The sequence below is a fragment of the Cebus imitator genome, unplaced genomic scaffold, assembly GCF_001604975.1.
Source record: "Cebus imitator isolate Cc_AM_T3 unplaced genomic scaffold, Cebus_imitator-1.0 Scaffold82, whole genome shotgun sequence".
Classification (NCBI taxonomy): domain Eukaryota; kingdom Metazoa; phylum Chordata; class Mammalia; order Primates; family Cebidae; genus Cebus; species Cebus imitator.
The window spans coordinates 4,975,753-4,997,280 of NW_016107397.1; the positions used below are offsets into that span (position 1 = coordinate 4,975,753).

A 21,528-nucleotide genomic window follows, 5' to 3' on the forward strand; every position below is an offset into this window, starting at 1 on the left:
AAAAAAAAAAAAAAAAAAAAACCCGGAAAACACAGGCTGCTATTTATCTCCCAGGGGCTGGATATATTTATCTCCAAGGGCCAGCATATAGGTGTTTAACTACAACTGCTTATGTCAATGATGAGCCGTTCTTGCTGCCAGGCTGAGCCCAAGGGCTGCGGCTGGGGAGTCTGTGCTGTTTATATGATTCTAACTCTGACTCAGCTTCTTTGGTTGCATAGTTTTCTGTTGCTAGTTCTGTATCTCCATATCTTTATTTTTTTAGATGAAGACTCGCTTTGTACCCCAGGCTGGAGTGCAGTGTTGTAATCCTGGCTCAGTCCAACTTCTGCCTCCCAAGTTCAAGCAATTCTCATGCCTCAGTCTTCCAAGTACCTGGGATTACAGGCGTGCACCACTATGCCCAGCTAATTTTTGTATTTTTAGTGAAGGCAGGGTTTTGCCATGTTGTCCAGGCTGGTCTCAAACTCCTGGCCTTAAGTGATCCGCCCTCCTCGGCCTCCCAAAGTACTGGGATTACAGGCATGAGCCACCACGCCTGGCCCCATCTCTGCATCTTGACTGGCATCATAGAAGGTTAGCTCTGCTTTGGGAATCTGAAAGCCTGACTAGGGATGAGGGAAGCACAGGGTGACAGCAACCTGGTCAGGCCACCGTCAGGAACCAAATCCCTCTTATAGTAACCTGTTCCAACAATGAAGCTGTCTGGCTTTTAGGACCACTGCAATTAAAGGAAACCAGTCAGAACAAAGGAATTGAGTTCTCCACATGGACAACAACAGGGAGGGCCTGCCAAAGGGAAGAGAGAAACATACAAAACTTTTCACAGGGAAGGTCTGCCTAGCCATGGGGCAAGAGCATGATGGACTCAATGATTCCCACAGGTGTTCCTGCCTTGCCATATAATGCCACCACGGCCCTTTAAAATTTTTTCCTTTTATTATTATTGCTATTATTTGATCACGGTCTCACTGTCATCCAGGCTGGAGTGCTGTGGCATGATCATAGTTCGTCACAGCCTCTGCCTCCCAGGCTCAAGTGATCCTCCCACCTTAGCCTCCCAAGTAGCATCATGCCCAGCTAATTTTTTGTAGAGACAGGGTCTTACCATGTTGGCCAGACTGATCTTGAACTCCTGAGCTCAAGCAGTCCTCCTGCCTCGGCCTCACGAAGTGCTGAGATTGCAGGTCTGAGCCACCATACTTGGCTGATGACCCTTTTTCAAACAAGAATTAAATAGCTTAAGGAACCAGAAGTATCTCATATATTGTGACTTCTTTATAATTACTCTTTAAGACTTCAGTTTAAACTCAGTTATCTAGAAAGTTTAGGTCATTTTCCTCAGGATTCTCAACACTATAAAGTTTGAGTCATTAACTGACAAAAGGAGAAAGAGTGTGAGTGTGTGTGTGAGTGTGAGTGTGTGCAAGTGTGTGCGAGAGTATGCGAGTGTGTGAGAGTGTGTGTGTGTGTGTGTGTGTGTGTGTGTGTGTGTTTTAGAGGCAGGGTCTCAGTCTATTGCTCAGGCTGGAGTGCAGTGGTACAATCACAACTCAAAGCAGCCTAGACCTCTCTGGCTTAAGGGATCCTCCCACCTTAGTCTCCCAAGTAGCTGGGACTATATGTACATGCCACCATGCCCAGCTAATTTTTTTTTTTTTTTTTTGGTAGAGATAGGATTTTGCTATGTTGTCCAGGCTGGTCTGGAATACCTGGCCTTAAGTGATCCTCCTGCCTTGAACTCCCAAAGTGCTGGGATTACAGGCATGAGTTGCCATGCCCAGCCTTGTTTTAATTTTAATCACCCTCAGTACGTAGTCTTGGGGATGAAGGCCTTATGGCTTACAGACAGGTTTCATTAATAGTGGAAATGGGCCACACGCATTTGCTAAGCCTGTAATCCCAGCATTTTTGGAGGCTGAGGCAGGTGGATCACTTGAGCCCAGGAATTTGAGACCAGCCTGGCCAACATGGTGAAATCCTGTCTCTGCTAAAAATACAAAAATTAGCAGGTGTGGTGATGCATGCCTGTGATCCCAGCTATTTGAGAGGCTGAGACACGAGAATGGTTTGAACCCCAGAGGCAGAGTTTGCAGTAAGCCGAGATCACGTCACTGCACTCTAGCCTGGGTGACAGAGTGAAACCCCATCTCAAAAAAGTAGTGGAAATGATCAGGGCATCTAGGACATGGACAGTCCCCTGATCATCCATGGCACCACCTGTCAAACCACCACCGAAAAGGCCTGGGTACATTCAGGAAGCAGCCATACTCTTCAGGAACTGATCAGCATTGGTGAACATGTGTTCAGAGTTATGGAGGGCAATGGGATTCTTTGCCGAGGTGTTTTTACAGCTGAGAATCCTGACCTGTCAAGGTTGTACATGGTCTTGCTTTATTTTGGAACGAAGATCGAATTATTTTCTAGACATGGTAGAAGAGAAAGCAGAAGAGGATGTAAACAGCTGAGATGATTTATTAACTGTGATCTGAACTCTTTCAGCCTGTTGGATTTGTAAAAATGAGATTGGATACTTTGAAATGTGTTTGACAGACTAAATATGGTGACATCCCACTCCTGGTTCTAAATGCTCCAATTTCTTTTCCTCACTAGCTGAGGCGACAGCAGAGGATGGCAGTCAGCCTGAAGCTCCGAAAGGCCAAGAAAGATGAGCAGACCTTAAAAAGAAGGAATATCACCAACTTCTTCCCTGACACACCTTCTGAAAAAACAGCCAAAGGGGTGGCGGTCAGTACATAGTGTTTAGAGCAGTCTTGTGCAAAATATATTCTTAGTAAGTGTCTCTGACTGGTAAATGTTTAATAGATTCAGAACTTGCAAACTCCCATTTGGGGCTTTTAAAGAAAAGAGTGAAGAGATTATGGTTTGAGCTAAACTGCCTTTGTCAAAAGGAAAATGGCCATTACTCCTGTGTTTGTGAGCTGTGGAATCTAGATCCTAGTGGGGATGGAAAGGGTGCTATTTCTTTTTTTTTTTATTTTACTTGTTTACTTTTTTTTTTTTTTTTTGAAACAGAGTTTCGTTCTTGTTTCCCAGGCTGGAGTGCAATGGCATGATCTTGGCTCACTGCAACCTCCACCTCCTGGGTTCAAGTGACTGCCTTAGTCTCTCAAGTAGCTGAGATTGCAGACATGCACCACCACACCCAGCTAATTTTGTATTTTTAGTAGAGATGGAGTTTCTCCATGTTGGTCAGGCTGGCCTCTAACTCCTGACCTCAGGTGATCTGCCCGCCTCGGCCTCCCAAAGTGCTGGGATTACAGGCGTGAGTCACTGCACCTGGCCAAAAAGGTGATATTTCTAATTGAAAATTCACTTGCTACCTGTAAGCCTGAAAACTGAGGAAATGAGTGTGGGTGAAGGTTATTTCTCAGTGGAGGCATCTAGTCTTTGAATGGGTTAAGTCTTCCCTTCTGTATCTACCGCAACCTCATTAAATGCAGATTCTGGGTTGACTTCAAGATTAGTTTGGTTTCTGTGAATCCCGAATGCCTTGACCAGGAAGTTTCCCTTCTTAGCACCTCAATAATGTTGCCTCTGTATGTCTTTTGGGGTACACCACTGTCTGTGTCCTACCTTTACCCACATGTACCCTTTTTACCCTGCTAGGCTTAGGGCTCTTAGAGGGCAGAGTCTGCTTTCATTTTTGCCACGTGGGTCCAATGGTGCCTTCCCATTCATCAATGAAATGAGTAGTCATTCTCTGAATTGCCATAGGAATCCGAACTATATCTCTAGTTAGCTTAATTTGTTTGGAGCAGTCCCTGGAATCCCCTATCCAAGAAAGGTATGAAACAAAAGGGAAAATAAGGCCAGATGCAGTGGCTCACACCTGTAATCCCAACACTTGGGGAGGCTGAGGCGGGTGGATCACCTGAGGTCAGCAGTTTGAGATCAGCCTCGCCAACATGGTGAAACCCAGTCTCTACTAAAAATACGAAAACTAGCCGGGCGTGGTGGCGTGTGTCTGTAATCCCAGCTATTCAGGAGGCTGAGGCAGGAGTATCACTTGAACCTGGGGAGCAGAGGTTGCAGTGAGCCAAGATCGTGCCACTGCTCTCCAGCCTGGGTGACAGAGCAAGACTCCATCTCAAAAAAAAAAAAAAAAAAAGTTACTTACCTTTTGGTTCTATATTAGCCTTTTTAAAAAATTATTATTTAAAGAAACGTAGGTATAACTCATACTTCAAAATTCACTCTTGAAGTACCTAATCAGTGGTTTCGAGTAGTCACCAAGTTGTGCAACCATCACCACTAGATAATTCCAGAAACTACTCATCACCTCAAATAGAAACTCCACACTCATTCAGTAGTCACTCCCCATTCCTCACCCGCTATAGTCTCTGCAAACACCAGTCTACTTTCTGTCTCTGGAATAACCTCTTCTATACATTCCCTATAAATGCTATCATACAACATGCAAGCTTTTGTGTTTAGCTTTCATGTTTTCAAAGTTCATGTTGTAGCCTGTATCAGTACTTCCTTCCTTTTGGACAGAGTGATACTCTGTTGTATGGGTAGACCACAGTTTGTGTATCTATTTGTCTATAAGATAAATAAATATAAGTCTCACTCTGTCTCCCAGGCTGGAATGCAGTGGCACAATCTCGGCTCACTGCAACTTTCACCTCCTGAGACCAAGTGATTCCCCTGCCTCAGCCTCCCAAGTAACTGGGATTAGAGGCGCATGCCATCATGCCCAGCTAATTTTTGTATTGTAGTAGAAATGGGATTTCACCATGTTGGCCAGGCTGGTCTTGAACTTGTGACCTCAAGCAATCCGCCCACCTTGGCGTCCCAAAGTGCTGGGATTACAGGCATGAGCCACCATGCCCGGCCTGTTTATCCATTTATTAGTTGGGGGACATTTGAGTTGTTTCCACTTTTTGGTTATTATGATGAGTGCTGTCATTAACATCTGTGTACAAGTTTTTATGTGGATGGATGTCTTCAGTTCCACTGAGAATAACTAGGTTATATGCTGAGTCTGTTTCACTCTTTGTGGTAGACCGTATCGTGGCACCCCAAGTGTCTGCATCTTCTAATCCCCAAATCTGTGAATGTCGCTCTATGACAAAAGGGACCCTGTAGATGTGATCAAGTTAAGAACTTTGAGATAGAGAGGTGATTCTGTATTATATGGGTGGGCCTGGCATTCGATGGGTCTTATAAGAAGAGCAATGTGATGATAAAAGCAGATGCGAGGGATGGTGGCTTGTGCCTGTAATCCCAGCACTTTGGGAGGCTGAGGCAGGAGGATCACTTGAGATCAGGTGCTCGAGACCAGCCTGGTCAACATGGTGAAACCTCGTCTCTACTAAAAATACAAAAATTAGCCGGGTGTGGTGGCGCACACCTGTAATCCCAGCACGTTGGGAGGCCAAGGTGGGAGGATCACTTGAGGTCAGGAGTTCAATTCCAGCCTGGCCAACATGGTGAAACCCCGTCTCTACCAAAAACACAAAAATTAGCTGGATGTGGTGATGTGTGCCTGTAATCTCAGCTACTCAGGAGGTGGAGGAAGGAGAATCACTGGAGCCTGGGAGGCAGAGGTTGCAGTGAGCCGAGATCACACCACTGCACTCCAGCCTGGGTGACAGAGCAAGACTCTGTTTAAAAACAAAACAAAACAAAACAGAAAACCACATGTGGGGAGGTGGGCAGATATTAGCATGGTGTGCTTTGAAGATGGAGGGAGGGACCACAAATCAAGGAATATAGGTGATTCCATGAGAAGCTGAAAAGAGCAAGGAAACAGATTCTCCTCTCAGAGACTTCAGGGGGAACCAGCCCTGTTGATATCTTAATTTTAGCCCAGTGAAATCTATTATGAACTTCTGACCTTCCAAATCACAGGAATAAGTCTGTGTGTTCTAAGCCACTAAGTCTGTGGTAGCTTTTGCAGCAGCAATAGGAAACATATGATGTCAAGCTGTTTTCTAAAGTGGTTCCACCATCATACATCTTGACATTCCTAACAATACTTGTTATTGTTTATTTTTAAAAATTATAGCTATCTAGTGGGTTCAAAAAGCTATGTTACTATGATTTTATGATTTTCATGTTTTACCTTTTTGTTGTTGTTGTTGTTGTTGTTGTTGTTGATGTTTTGAAACAGAGTCTTGCTGTGTCACCCAGGCTGGAGTGCAGTGGTATGATCATAGCTCACTGCAGCCTCAAACTCCTGGGCTCAAGCAATCCTCTTGCCTCAGCCTCCCAAGTAGGGGGGACTACAGGCATACACCACCACACCTGGCTAATTTAAACATTTTTTTTTGGTAGAGATGGGGGTCTCACTATGTTGCCCAGTCTGGTCTTGAACTCCTGGCCCCTGTAATCCCAGCACTTTGGGAGGCCAAGGTGGGTGGATCACTTGAGGTCAGCAGTTTGAGACTAGCCTGGCCAACATGGTGAAATCCCATCTCTAGTAAAAATAAAAAAAATTATCCAGGTGTGGTTGTGGGTGCCTGTAACCCCAGCTACTCAGGAGACTGAGAAGGAGAATTGCTTGAACCCAGGAGGCAGAGGTTGCAGTGAGCTGAGATCATGCCACAGCACTCCAGCCTGGGTGGGGGAGGGGGGAAGGTAGTCTATTTAAGCCCTTTGTCTATTTTTAAGTCAAATAAGTTGGGTTTTATTGAGTTGTAAGAATTCCTTATATATTCTAGATATTAAACCTTAGCAGATATGACTTGCAAATATATTCTACTGCTCTACTGAAATATATTTTCACTTTCTTGATAGTATCCTATGAAGCATAAAAGTTTTTAATTTTGAAGTCTGACTTATTTTCTTTGCTGTGTTTTAGGTGTCATATTCAAGAATCCATTGCCTAATCTAAGGTCACAAAGATTTATGCTTATGTTTCTTTATAAGAGTTTATAATTTTAGCTCTTACTTTTAGGCCTTTGAGCCATTTGGAGTTAATTTTTGTAAATAGTGGGAGTAGGAGTCCAACTTTGTGCTTTTGCATATGATACATAGTTGAACCAGCACAATTATTTGATGAGACTGTTTTCTACCCATTGAATTTTCTTGGTACCTTTGTCAAAAAATCAATTGACCGTGAATATAAGGGTTCATCTGTGGACTGTCAGTTCTCTTCCATTGATCTATATGTTTATCTCTGTGTCATCAAATATTTGATTACTGCAGTTTTGTGGTAAGTTTTGAAATTGAGAAGTGTGAGTCTTTCAGCTTTGTCCTTTTTTCAATATAATTTTGGCTATTCTGGATCCTTTGTATTTCTATACGAATTTTAAAATCAGCTTGTCAATTTATTCAATAAAGGCAGCTCAGCTTTTGATGGAGATTGCATTGAACCTATAGAGTGGAGTCATTGAACCTATAAGGTGAAATATTGCCACCTTAATATGAAGTCTTCCCGTCCATGAACATGGGATTCCTTTTCATTTATTTCAGTTATCTTTATTAATTTTTTACAGTTTGCATCATATAACTCGCATTTCTTTCGATAAGCTTATTATTAAGCATTTCATTGTTTTTATGTTATTATAAATTGCTTTATTTTGATTTTTGATCACTGTTAGTGTGTAAAAATACAATTAAGTTTTGTATATCAATTCTGCAACCTAGCTGAATTTATTAGCTCTAGGCTTTTTGTGTAAATTCCTTAGGATTTTCTGTATATAAGATTATGTCAGCCAGGCTTGGTGGCCCACACCTATAATCCCAGCACTCAGCACTTTGGGAGGCTGAGGTGGGCAGATCACGAGGTCGAGAGTTTGAGACCAGCCTGGCCAACGTAGTGAAATCCCATCTCTACTAAAAATACAATAATTAGCTGGGCACGGTGGCACGTGCCTGTAATCCCAGCTACTTGGGAGGGTGAGGCAGGAGAATCACTTGAACCCAGGAGGTGCAAGTTGCAATGAGCTGATATTACGCTACTGCACTCCAGCCTGGACGACAGAGCAAGACTGTGTCTCAGGGGAAAAAAGATTGTCACTTGCAAATAGTTTTATTCCTTCCTTTCCAATCTGGGTGCACTTTATTCATTGCCTAATTAATGCATCTAGAACTTCCAATACCATGTTGGATAAAAGTGAAAAGAGCAGCATCCTTGTCTTATTCCTGATCTTGGGGGAAATCTTTAGACTTTCACCATTAAGAATGAGGTTACTTCTGAGTTTTTTGTAGATGCCTTTATCAAAATGAAGAAGTTACCTTTTATATCAGTTTGTTGAGTGTTTTTTAAATTATGAAAGTATGTTGAATTTTGTCAAATGCTTTTTGTGCATTGAGATGATCATGTGGGTTTCCCCTTTTACTAATACAGGGTACTATGTTGATTTTTTTCACATGTTAAACCACTTCTGAATTCCTGGATTAAATCCTAATTCATCATGATGACCAATATGTTGATCATATGTTTCATATGTTTATGCATTTGGTTTCCTCCTATTTTGTTGAATTTTTGCATCTGTAGTTATATGGGATATTGGTGTGTACTATTCTTGTAATGTCCTTCGTTTGGTATCAAAGCAATACTAGCCTCAAAGAATGAGTGAGAAATTTCTTTTGTAAAGTTGGTAAAGATTTTTTTTTTCTTCTGTTTTGAGATGGAGTTTTGCTCTTGTACTCCAGGCTGGAGTGCAATGGTGTGTTCTTGGCTCACTGCACCTCAGCTTTTTGGCCTTGACATTTTCTGATGAGAGATCAGCTGTTAATCTTATTGAGGCTGTGTACATGAGTTGCTTCTCTCTTGCTGGTTTCAATGTTTTTGATTCTATAGTTTTGGCTTTCAACAGTTAGATTATAATATGTCTGGATCTTGGGATTTATTCTATTTGGAGTTCATTGAGCTTTTCAGATGTGTAGACTAATTATTCTGTTGGATTTGGGAATGTCTTTGGCCATTATTTCTTTAAATATACTTTCTACCTCTTACCCTCCTCTCCTTCCTATTGTGCATTTGTTGGTATCCTTGAGGGTGTTCCACAGATCTCTAAAAATCTGTCAGTTTTCATCTTCAGTTTCTTCTGTGTGTTATCTTTCTCAGACTGGATAATTTCACATAGCCTATCTTCAGCTTCATTGCTGCTGTATTCCATCGGCTTAAATCTGCTGTTAAGCCCCTTTAGTGAATTTTTTGTTTCAGTTATTGTATTCTCCAATTCCAGAATTTATATCTGGATCCTTCTAATAACTTATATCTGCTCATTGATATTCCCTATTTGCTGAGACCTCATTCTTGTACTTTAGTTCTTTAGACATGGTTTACTTGAGTTCTTTGACTATATTTAAAATCTTTTTCTAGTTGAACATCTGGTCTCCTCAGGGACCATTTCTATTGATTGCTTTTTTCCCACATATATATGTATATGTGTGTGTCCCACTTTCTTTGCTTGTCTCATAATTGTTGAAAACTTGTCATTTAAAATAGTGTGACAACTCTAGAAATCAGATTTTCCATTGCCTCAGGGTTTGTTGTTGTTGCTGGCTGTACTCGTTTAGTAATTTCTGAACAAATTATCTAAAATCTGTATTTTTTGTGATGTGTGGCTACTGAAGTCTCTGCTCAGTTTGCTTACTGTCAACTAATCCGAGATTTATTTTAACACTTGGAACCACAAGGAAAAGAACACTCAATTTTTGCCAAGAAGCTGTGTTTTGGGGGCATGCCTTCATCACTCAGCCAGGCAGTTGACAATTCTGCTGTAAGCCTTCACTTCCTGTTTGCATAGAGCCTTAAGATCAGCGAGAGGTGAGAGCTGAGGGTCTTAGTTTTTGTTGTTATTGTTTATAGCATGTGCATAGCCCTATACGTGCACATGACCTCCTAGATTCTTAGGAATATGTCAGAGCTTTCAAAGCCCCAATGGACATCTAATTCCTCAGATATTCCTTTCAAGTTTTTGTGTTAGCCTCTTGTTTATCCCAACTGTTATTCAACCTCACAGGTAGCTGTGAAGTTAAACAACTTACTCCGTTTTCAATGAACATTCTTAGGGAAAGGACTTTTCACATTGAGTAAGCTCTGAGTCAGCATGGTCTGTAAGTGGGATCTTTCAGGGAATGACCAGGAAGATCAAATAATAATTTTCTGGGAATGGAGCTTCAAAGGAGCACCTACCCATTTTGCCCCTTCTGGTGGCTGTGGTGGCCATTGGTTTTACACAATGATTGTGGACTATTGGTTTTCAAGGCTACCATGGAGCTGAGGGTGGACAGGAATAAGGCAAAGTGCCACAAAGCTCTCATGATTCTTTTTTTTTTTTTTTTGAGACAGAGTCTCTGGTGGGCTGGAGTGCAGTGGATCACTGCAACCTCTGCCTCCCGAGTTCCAGCTATTCTCCTGCCCCAGCCTTGTGAGTGGCTAGGACTATAAGAGCATTTCATCATGCCCAGCTGATTTTTGTGTTTTTCATAGAGACTGGGTTTCACTATATTGTCCAGGATGGTCTGGATCTCCTGACCTTGTGATCTGCCTGCCTCGGCCTCTCAAAATGCTGGGATTACAAGTGTGAGCCACCAGGCCCAGCCACTATCATGATTCTTACTGAGATTCAGCTGTCTTTCCTGGATGAACACTTCCTGGCTTGAATAAAACAACTGGCTGCAAGCCTTTGGTCAATTTCTACAGTGCTGAAAAAGTTGATTCTATTTTGGTCAGTTTTCTTATTGCTTCTATGGAGGAGAGAATTTTTTGGACGTCCTTAGTCTGCCATGTTTCGTATCCAGTAGCAAGTTCTTACTGCATGGGATAAAAATGTTCTTGGGATCCAAGTAATGATAGGAATGACTTCTCCCCTAAGCATGGGAAGTGTCACCCAGATCTGTGAGATCCGTGGACCACCAAATGTTCTTGCCTCTTCCAATAGAGAACAGCATGCAAGATGGGACGTCCTGTTCAAGCCAGCCTATTTTAATCAGAGAATGATGGCTAGACGAGGTGATGTTGACAGCTCCTTTTGGCAGAGAATCTGACCTGAATGTGTCTCTCCTTGCAGGTCAGCCTCACTCTGGGTGAAATCATCCAAGGTGTGAATAGTTCAGATCCAGCCCGGTGTTTCCAGGCCACCCAGACAGCCAGGTATCTCTCCAAACAGACTTCTGCTGTTAGCAGGTTCATAGTTAGCCATGAGGTCCAGTGGCCTATTTGGTTTCTTGGCATTGGCAATATGCCTGTAAAACACACACAAAAGGGTAGCCCATCTACAAGTGAGATGAGATTGTGGTTCTACACTGTCCTTGAGGGCAATTTAAAAGATTCGATGTGTTGTCAGAAATGAATTGCTTAATTTACAGAAATTTCTGCTTGTAGATAATACCTTAAAGGGGAAAGTGTTGCTTGATCACTGCAAAATGCTATCTTCTGAACAGTAGGATGTAAAATAGCTCAGACCCAGTTATGTGCCTCATCTGATAGTTAGGAATGCCAAGAACATGTATAAAAGGAGGTTCTTTTTTTATTATTCTTTTTTGAGACAGTGTCTCACTCTGTCACCCAGGTTGGAGTGTAGTGGCACGATCTTGGCTCACTGCAACTTCTGGCTACTGAGTTCAAGTGATTCTCCTGCCTCAGCCTCCCAAGAGGCTGGGATTACAGGTGTGTACCACCATGCCCAGCTAATTTTTGTATCTTTTTGTACAGATGGGGGTTTCACCATGTGGGCCAGGCTGGTCTTGAACTCCTGACCTCAAATGATTTGCCTGCTGAGGCTTCTCAAAGTGGTAGGATTACAGGTGTGAGCCACTGCACCTGGCCTAAAAAAAGGTCCTTAAAACCTCCCTCACATGACCTCCCCCTCCCCACCCTCTCTTTCATTACATAGGAAAATGCTATCTCAGGAAAAGAACCCCCCTCTGAAATTGGTTGTCGAAGCGGGCCTCATTCCCAGGATGGTGGAGTTCCTGAAGTCATCACTTTACCCCTGCTTGCAGTTTGAGGCTGCCTGGGCCCTCACCAACATTGCTGCAGGGACCTCGGAGCAGACTCGAGCCGTGGTAGAAGGGGGAGCCATCCAGCCCTTGATCGCGCTCCTGTCTTCCCCCAACCTGGCTGTGTGTGAACAGGCAGTGTGGGCTCTTGGTAACATAGCCGGTGAGACTCTCCCCTTAGCGGGCTAAGAAGAGGGCAGGCCTTTGTTGGTGGGGTACACTCAATGTCCCAGAACCCATTGCCACGTAAATACCTAGAAGTGCTGTCAATAGTACAATGAGCTATTTCATAACTTAGAGCGAGGCCAGGCACAGTGGCTCACAGCTGTAATCCCTGCACATTGGGAGGCCGAAGTGGATAGATCACTTTGAGGTTAGGAGTTTGAGATCAGCCTGGCCAACATGGCGAAACCTCATCTCTACTAAAAATACAAAAATTAGCCGGGTGTGGTGGCGTGTGCCCTGTAGTCCCAGCTACTTGGGAGGCTGAGACAGGAGAATTGCTTGAGCCTGGGAGGAGGAGATTGTACCGCTGCATTCCAGTGTGGGCAACAGAGGGAGACTCTGTCTCAAAAAAAAAAAAAAACCCTCAAATCCAAGTTTAGAAGCCAAATATTGAAGCTGAAACAGGATGATACAGTGTGTACTGAAGCCATAGGCTAATTAGAGCTATCTGTCAATACCAGGGTCCTACAGCCTCAGGGCTTAGTGGCTTCAAGAACAAGTCTTTGGCTCATGCAGTGTGGGAGTTTATGACAGACCCTGACATAACTCGAGATCCTAGAAGGACTCTGCCTTCCGTGGAAGCTGCTAAGGGAACATGCCAAAAACAAAAACAAAAAAACAAAACTCCTTGGTTTGGGCTAAAAAGCATTCCCTGCAAATGCAATCCGAAGACTCCCTTTTTGAATGTGGCGCTCAATGCCGTGTTTCCTTCGGGGTCTAGTGAGTTAGTGCTGTAGGGTTGGAAGCCCTCAGATTCCTGGCTGACATCAATCCAGTATCTTTTTAAGGAAAACTCAGTTGAGTCCCTCAGGATTTTGACAAATTAAAATCAGCCAACTATTAGCATTTTCAAGTTCAGAGAAGCAGCAACCCACCATGACTGAGTCAGCAGAAACGGTACGATTAGACCTCCAAGGATTTCACATATTGGAATTAGCAAACAGAATGTAAAATAACTGCGAAAACAAAACAACACAAAAATGCTTGCAGAGACTTAGCGTAGTGGCTCATGCCTTTAATCTTAGCACTATAGGAGGCAGAGGTGGGGGGATTGCTTGAGCCCAGGCATTTGAGACCAGCCTGGGCAATGTAATGAGATCTCATCTCTACAAAAAATAAAACTATTCACTAGGCATAGTGATGCATGCCTATAGTCCCAGGGACTCAGGAGGCAGAGGTGGGAAGATTGATTGAGTCCTGGAGGTCGAGACTGCAGTGAGCTATGATCGTACCACTGCACTCCAGCCTGGGCAACAGGGTAAGATCCTGTCTTGAAAAAAAAAAAAAAATGGCTTGCAGAAGTACCTAGTAGAGAAGCTGTCTCCCATTTTGCTTGGCGTGCAGTAAAGTAGGCAAGACTGTAGGGTACGATGTGACGCCTTGCCTTATGGTTAACAAATACAAATAGAGACTTATGGGTCCAAAATTGTTATCCTAGCTAAAGTAGCCGATGGCTGGTCACCAGCACCTACGGATCCCCAGACTATTCTGAGTTGCATTGGAAGTATTGCCCTGTGCCAGGGTCTTCTGGGAAGACACCTTGGTCTGCACCAGCCTTCGTCTTCCTAAGAACCATGCTGTGAAATGCCATCAGCCCACCTTGGCTGAGTTGGCTGGCTCTGCTATGCCCATAGCCTCTGTTTCTAACATTGCTGACGAGGGATGCCTGCCTGTTGCATCAGGACTGTCCACCCACCAGCCATGCCAGACACCCAGAATTGAGTATGTGGCTATATTACCTACCTGCCAAACCCGGGAATGAGTTTTTTCTCTTGCCCTTTGCACAGACCCTTAAAAAACAGGTCACCCGCTTCAGGATTGTCTTTGTTCTCTCCCTGAATGTCACATTCTGATGTATTTGTAGGCGACGGCCCAGAGTTCAGAGATAAGATCATCTCAAGCAATGCTATCCCACATCTGCTCGCCTTGATTTCACACACCCTACCAGTGAGTGTCTTTTTCTCTCTTTATTTTTTTGAATTAAAAATTTAAAATAATTTTAATAGAGATGGGTGTCACTATTCTGCCAAGGCTGGTCTTGAAATCCTGGCCTTAAGCAATTCTCCTACCTCAGCCTCTCAAAGTTCTGGGATTATGGACGTGAGCCACAGTACCAGGCCAAGCTAGTGTCTAAATGTGAGAGAACCTAGCTAGGTAACAAATTCTAATGTTGGGAAATTGGGAAGTACTTCCAAATCAATGCTAGATCATGTGGCTGCTGTCTGGTCTCTTAGGGACTTGAAAACAAGGCTCAGGGCTGGGCATGGCAACTCATGTCTATGATTCCAGTGTTTGCTGGACCAAGACAGAAGGATCACTTGACACCAAGAGCTCAAAACCAGCCTGGGCAACATAGGTGAGACCCGGCTTCTAAAAATAAAAAAAAATTAGCCAAGCGTGATGGTGTATGCCTGTAGTCCCAGCTACTCAGGAGGCTGAGGCAGGAGGATTGCTTGAGCCCAGGAGATGGAGGCTGCAGTGAGCCAATATCACACCACTGCACTCCAGCCTGGGTGACAGATTGAGACTTTGTTTCATAAAGAACAAAAAACAACAACAACAAAAAAACAATAATAGCAAGGCTTAGGACTGAGTATCATTTTAGGTAAAGATTGACTCAGTTCTGTCTTTAGGGACCAGTAGCACTGATCCTTCTGTTTGAGGCACTGGAAGAGGTCCACAAGCTTACCATCTTGCAAAATAGATGGCTGAGATCTTCATTCTAGGATCATAGTTTAACATTTATGCCTAGTGTTCCATTATTGGAACGCTAAGCTTGTGGGAGTTATTTATAACCTGCTCAAGGTCACCAAGGTCTGATTTTTCACCACAAAAATGTCGCAACTTCTGGCATAAATGGGTTAACGTCTCACCAGTTCTATTCATGGGGAACAGGATCTTTTGAGGCTGAGAGTCAAGGTTGGTTGATTGTGGTTGTTGATTGAAGAGGACTTCTGGTTTAGGAACTGGGTTCTAGGTTGCCCTCAAACAAAAAGAAGCCAGGGGACTATGTTCAAAACCTTCAGCTGGGCGCTGTGGCTCACGCCTGTATTCCCAACATTTTGGGAGGCTGAGGCAGGTGGATCACCTGAAGTCAGGAGTTCGAGACCAGCCTAACCAATATGGTGAAACCCAGTCTCTACTAAAAATACAAAAATTAGCCGGGCATGTAAGTGGGTGCCTGTAATCCCAGCTACTTGGAGGCTGAGGCAGGAGAATTGCTTGAACCTAGGAGGCAGATGTTGTAGTGAGCCAAGATTGTGCCCCTGTACTCCAGTCTGGCAACAGAGTGAGACTCTGTCAAAAAAAAAAAAAACAAAAAACAAAAAAAAAAACCACTTCAAGCTGGAAAGAAAATCTGACATGGTTGAGCAAAACAAAAAGACTAGCCATGACCCAAGGAGGGTTCCAACTAGAGAATACTTACAATGTCAAGCAGGGAAAGGGCTTAGACACCCTCTTGCTGGCAATGGGGAGGCTTTGGAGGATTTTGAGGCAAGGGAATAAAGTGGTCTGATCTTCCAGAAACACCCATCTGGCTGCTTGCAGTAGAATTATATAGCAGAGGGAAATGGTGGAGCAGGTGGGTCTGGAATGTGGCTATCATAGACATGAAAGGGAGACAGGAAGAAGCCAGGATGCCCCTAGGTTTCAGGTTAGGTTGTTCAGATGACTGTCTTCTTAGAGAAAGGGGAAAGTGCAGGAAAAAAAGAAATCCTACCTTTCATTGCAGGGGTTAAGTTGAGGCAAGTTAGAGACACATTACAGCAGAGTCGGGTTGAGAGATGTGCCCCCCTAGGTGACCTATGTGTATGTATCACCCAGCTGGGCAAGGTCAACTGGGGCCAGGGGTCACAAACCTGTCCTGACAAGCTGCTTGCTTTGTAAACAAAGTTTTATCAGCTGGGCATGGTGGAGCACGTCTGTAGTCCCAGCTGCTTGGGAAGGCAAGGTGGGAGGGTTGCTTGAGGCAGAGGCTGCAGTGAGCTATGATTGCATTTCTGCACTCTAGCCTGGGTGATGGAGTGAGACCCTGTCTCAGAAAAAAGTTTTACTGGCACACAGCCACGCTCATTTATTTACACACTGTCTGAGCTGCAAGGATAGAGTTGAGTTGTTACCACAGAGGCCGCAGGCTGAAAATGTTTACAATCTGGCCCTTTATAGAAAGAGCTTGTCAACCCCTGACCTTGAGTGTGAGGAGGGCCTGGGACCCAGTCCTGCGGGCTATAAGATTCTAAAGTCAGGCAGAGCCTGTCAGAATGACTGAGTAGCAACAGTTCATTTGGCCGTAGAAAACCAGGCGTGGTGTCATGGTTGCCAAGAAGATCTCTTTCAAAAGGGGAAGGGCTGACTACTAACCACAGCTGAGAGGGACAGTCACTTTAGGACCAAGAAACAGTTGCTGAGTTTGGTGACTTGGAAGGAGGTGATTCCCATTCCTAACCCCAAAGAATTAGGGGCAGAAACATGACTAGAATGGCCTGAAGAACAGCTGGAGGCCAGGCGCTCATGCCTGTAATCCCAGTACTTTGGGAGGCCGAGGTGGGAGGATTCCTTGAACCCAGGAGTTTGAGACCAGCCTGGGCAACATAGCAAGACACCGTCTCTACGAAAAAGCATGCCTCGAGCGTAGCTACTCAGAAGGCTGAGGTAGGATCACTTGGGTCTGGGAGGTGGAGACTATAGTGAGCTATGATCGTGCCACTGCACTGCAGCCTGGGCAACAGAGTGAGAACCTGTCTCAAAAAAAAACCCAACAATTGGGAATCTGGGAGGTAGTGAATATAGATGCCTCCTTGAGGATGGACACTGAAAGAGGTGGGGTGATGGCTAAAAGGGGTGGAAGGGGGAGCGGCTGACAGTCCTAGAATGTTTTGTTTTTTTTTTTAATTGGTGGGAGTCAGAGGTAATTCTGGGCAGAATCTGTAAAGGCAAAGAGTAAGGGCCAGGTGTGGTGACTCACGCCTGTAATCTCAGCACTTTGGGAGGCTGAGGTAGGCAAACCAGTTGAGCCCAGGAGTTGAAGTCCAGACTGGGGAACATAGCGAGACCTCCTGTCTCTACAAAACTTAAAATTAATAATCATTAAAGGCCAAAATGGATGGGATTCAGAGGCAGAGTAGGAAGACTTATCCTCAAATAGAAGACTAGAAATATGGGGATGACATGCCCGTGGTGTTCTAGACCAGTGGAAAGACCAAGTAAACCTTGCTTGGGAAAGAACACTTTGAAAGACATAAGGAAGGCTCCACCTAAAGTTGGAATGTGAAATATAAAGCTCATCCTGCCTACAACACATTTCTATTTGAAGCTCAACGCTCTGATTCAGCTGGGCACACAGCCTGTAATCCCAGCGCTTTGGGAGGCCGAGGCTGAGGCCGGCAGATCACTTGAGGTCAGGAGTTTGAGGCCAGCCTGAGCAATATGGCAAAACCCCATTTTTACTAAAAATTTTAAAAATGAGCTGGGCGTGTGTGATGGGTGTCTGTAATTGCAGCTACTCAGGAGGCTGAGGTAGGAGAATCGGTTGAATCTGGGAGGTAGAGGTTGCAGTGAGCCAACGTTGTGCCACCGCACTCCAGCCTGGGCGACAGAACAAGACTGTCCAAATGAATGAATGAATGAATGAATGAATGAAAGTGTTAAAAAGTTCTGGTTCATGCTGATCCATGATACTGATTGGAAATGGTAAGAACACACTGCTGTTTGCATTTTCTCTCCTTTACACCGAATGCTGGAGGCAGTCTCCTTGTTACAGATCACATTCCTGCGGAATATCACGTGGACCTTGTCGAACCTGTGCCGAAACAAGAACCCGTACCCTTGTGACACTGCGGTGAAGCAGATACTGCCGGCCCTCCTCCACCTCCTACAGCATCATGACAGCGAGATTCTCTCTGACGCCTGCTGGGCGCTGTCCTACCTCACTGACAGCTGCAGCAAGCGCATCGGCCAAGTGGTTGACACGGGGGTCCTGCCCAGGCTGGTGGCGCTCTTGAACAGCTCAGAGCTCAATGTCTTGGTAAATGTCATCACGGGCCCTGCAGATTCGTGTCCTTGAATCATAGTCACTTCAGCAGGCTCTGGGGCAAGGCTTGTCATCTGTATTTCCATGGTCTTTGCTATTGTATCTCTCTCTCTATATTTTTTTTTTTTTGAGATAGACTCACTCTTTTCACCAAGGCTGGAATGCAGTGGTATGATCTCAGCTCACTGGAACCTCCACCTCCTGGATTCAAGCGATTTTTCTGCCTCAGCCTCCCCAATAGCTGGGATCACAGGCGCCCACTACCACCATGCCTGGCTAATTTTTGTATTTTTAGTAGAGACGGGATTGCACCAGGTTGGCCAGGATGGTCCTGAACTCCTGACCTCAGGTGATCTGCCCACCTCAGCCTCCCAAAATGCTAGGATGACCGCACAAGCCACTGCGCCCTGCCGCTTTGTTATGTTATTAAACATGTTGCCTACGTCATACCCTGCTTTGAAAGGTGGGTGCGTTATATTGACGATGCCTCTGTGCTGCCATGATACTCTTGACTTTCCTAATCTTTTACCTACTTTTGCATACTCTGCAGCCTTAATGATCATCTGTTTTGAGATTAGCATAGGATTTCTCAGATGTCAAGGTTGGTTTTGGGATGGTGCTAGGGGCATGGAGAACATGAGGTAAGACAAGCTTTTTTTTGGGGGGGGTGGGATAGAGTCTTACTCTGTCACCCAGGCCAGAGTGCAGTGGCACGATCTAGACTCCCTGCATCTTCCATCTCCTGGGTTTAAGCGATTTTCCTGCCTCAGCCTCCCGAGTAGCTGGAACTACAGGCATGCACCATCACGCCCAGCTAACTTTTGTATTTTTAGTAGAGATGGGGTTTCACCATGTTGGCCAGGCTGGTCTCGAGCTCCTGACCTCAAGTGATCTTCCCACTTCGGACTCCCAAATTGGAGAAGCAAATTCTATAAGTTGCTTATCCCTGAGTTCTGTGGTCTATTTGGAGATGCCCTGGTAAGGCTGTGACTGGCCTGAAGTACCACTTATACCTCTCACTTTAGTATCACGTAAGTAGCCTAATAGGCTAGGAACATTCTAGAACTGTTGCTGGACTTCACTGGGGCTGCCACTACAGTGCAGAAAAACCCAAGTAAAGCCATCATCAGCCCTTGTAGGAGAGTTGTTGTTTTGAGCCCAATCATAGACCTGTCCTGGGGATCTTCTGAGTTTTTGTGAAGAGGTTCCTGACTATACCAAGAAATGCCATTGCGATCTCATTATCTCCAATTAAATATTCAACAAGGTTGATACTGCTGCTAAATACTAATTCAGTCATTATTACATGATAAAGGCTATAGTCACCGGGCGCAGTGGCTCACGCCTGTAATCCCAGCACTTTGGGAGGCCAAGGCGGGCAGATCTCTTGAGGTCAGGAGTTCGAGACCAGCTTGGCCAATATGGTGAAACCCTGTCTATACTAAAAATATAAAAATTAGCTGGGTGTGGTGGTACATGCCTATAATCCCAGCTACTCAGGAGGCTGATGCAGAATTGCTTGAACTCTGGAGGTGGAGGTTGTAGTGAGCCAAAATCACACCACTGCACTCCAGCCTGGGGGACAGAGCAAGACCCTGAAAAAAAAAAAAAAAAAAAAAGGCTATCATAAATTTAGCATGCGATGATGAAATTGAAAGCATATGAAAAGCACAACAGCATTTCTCAAAGATATTTCTTGGGTATTTCTATCCTACTTGAGCCAAACAGGTCGGAGACCTAAAAGTTCCTTTAAATCACATGGAGATAGTGATGGGCCAGGCGTAGCAGCTGATGATTGTAATGCCAGCACTTTGGGAAGCCAAGGCAGGAGGATCACTTGAGGCCAGCCTGGGCAACATAGCGAGACCCCCGCCTCTACAATAAAATTTAAAAATTAGCTGGCCATGGTGGCACACACCTGTAGTCCTGGATACTTGGTAGGCTGAGGGAAGAGGATCACTTGAGCCCAAGAGTTGGAGGCTGCAGTGAGCTATGATCACGCCGCTGCATTCCAGCCTGGGTAACAGTAAGACCTTACCCCTAAAAAAAAAATAAAAAGGCCATGCATGAGTTGAATAAATAATGATCAGAGATACAGTTCCTGTGCAGACTTCCAGACTACCGTCAGCATAGCATGGCAATGTTTGAGAGGGAACGGGTTGGTGTGATTGTTGCCTTCTCCTGTGACAGACTTGCAATACTTAGACAGCTAGTCTTGTTCTTCCAGACCCCTTCTCTCCGCACCGTGGGAAACATTGTCACGGGCACAGATGAACAGACGCAGAGGGCCATCGACACGGGCATACTGAACGTGCTCCCCCAGCTCCTCCAACACAACAAGCCCTCTATCCAGAAGGAGGCAGCCTGGGCCCTGAGCAACGTGGCAGCAGGGCCCTGTCACCACATCCAGCAGCTGCTTGCCTATGACGTCTTGCCTCCTTTGGTGGCTGTGCTAAAACACGTAAGTGGTGCACACAGGGACCATGGCAAAGGACTACTTTCCAATAGCACTGTGTTGAACTCCTTCGGGAATCCAGACATAGGCAAGCAAATTAATTGAGATCACAGGGGAGCTATGAAACCTGAGATTCCTAGGTCTGCCTGAAAAAAGGAAGGGGGCATTCCATTCTGAAGAACCCATTCGAGATTCGCAAGATGTGGCCGGGCGCGGTGGCCAGGCTGGATTCAAACTCCTGACCTCAGGTAATCTGCCCACTTCAACCTCCCCAATGTGTTGAAAACCCATCTCTACTAAAAATACAAAGAATTAGCCAGGTGTGGTGGCGGGCGCCTGTAGTCCAAGCTACTTGGGAGGCTGAGGCAGGAGAATTGCTTGAACCTGGGAGGCAGAAGTTGCAGTGAGCTGAGCTCGTGCCACTGCACTCCAACCTGGGCGACAAGAGCGAAACTCCGTCTCAAAAAAAAGATTTGAAAGATGGAAAAAGCATTGTTCAGTGACAAAGTGACCCCATGGCTCAAACATCCAGAAAGCTCTTGAGCTACTAAATATTGGCTTATGTCTAAGTGGTAGCGAAGGAATGTGCTGTCTATTCTCTCCCTACCAAAAGAGGGTGGAGTTTTTGTTTTTAGGAGGAAAACCCTATCAGGCTATGGTGATATTAGACACTGAAGGGAAGCCAAGTTAAATTGATTAAAGTGGCAATGTCAACAAAATTCTAATCTAAATGTAGAAATACAATAAAGCAGGCTGAGAACAGTGACTTATGCCTGTAATTCTAACATTTTGTGAGGCTGAGTAGGGTGGATAGTTTGAGCTCAGGAGTTCGAGACCAGCCTGGGCAATGTGGCAAAACTTTATCTTTACAAATTATATATATATATATATA

General features: G+C 44.7%; 1 protein-coding gene across 1 annotated transcript in view; it reads left to right on the forward strand.

The window, feature by feature from the left end:
• The window catches only part of KPNA7 (karyopherin subunit alpha 7), a 34,247-nt gene that overhangs the window by 1,927 nt on the left and 10,792 nt on the right, over positions 1–21,528 (forward strand). The window contains exons 3-8 of the mRNA XM_017533397.2: positions 2,614–2,748; positions 10,995–11,077; positions 11,820–12,088; positions 14,015–14,097; positions 17,912–18,175; positions 20,409–20,642. Coding sequence (XP_017388886.1) covers positions 2,614–2,748; positions 10,995–11,077; positions 11,820–12,088; positions 14,015–14,097; positions 17,912–18,175; positions 20,409–20,642 — 1,068 coding nt within the window. The remainder of the gene's footprint in view (positions 1–2,613; positions 2,749–10,994; positions 11,078–11,819; positions 12,089–14,014; positions 14,098–17,911; positions 18,176–20,408; positions 20,643–21,528) is intronic.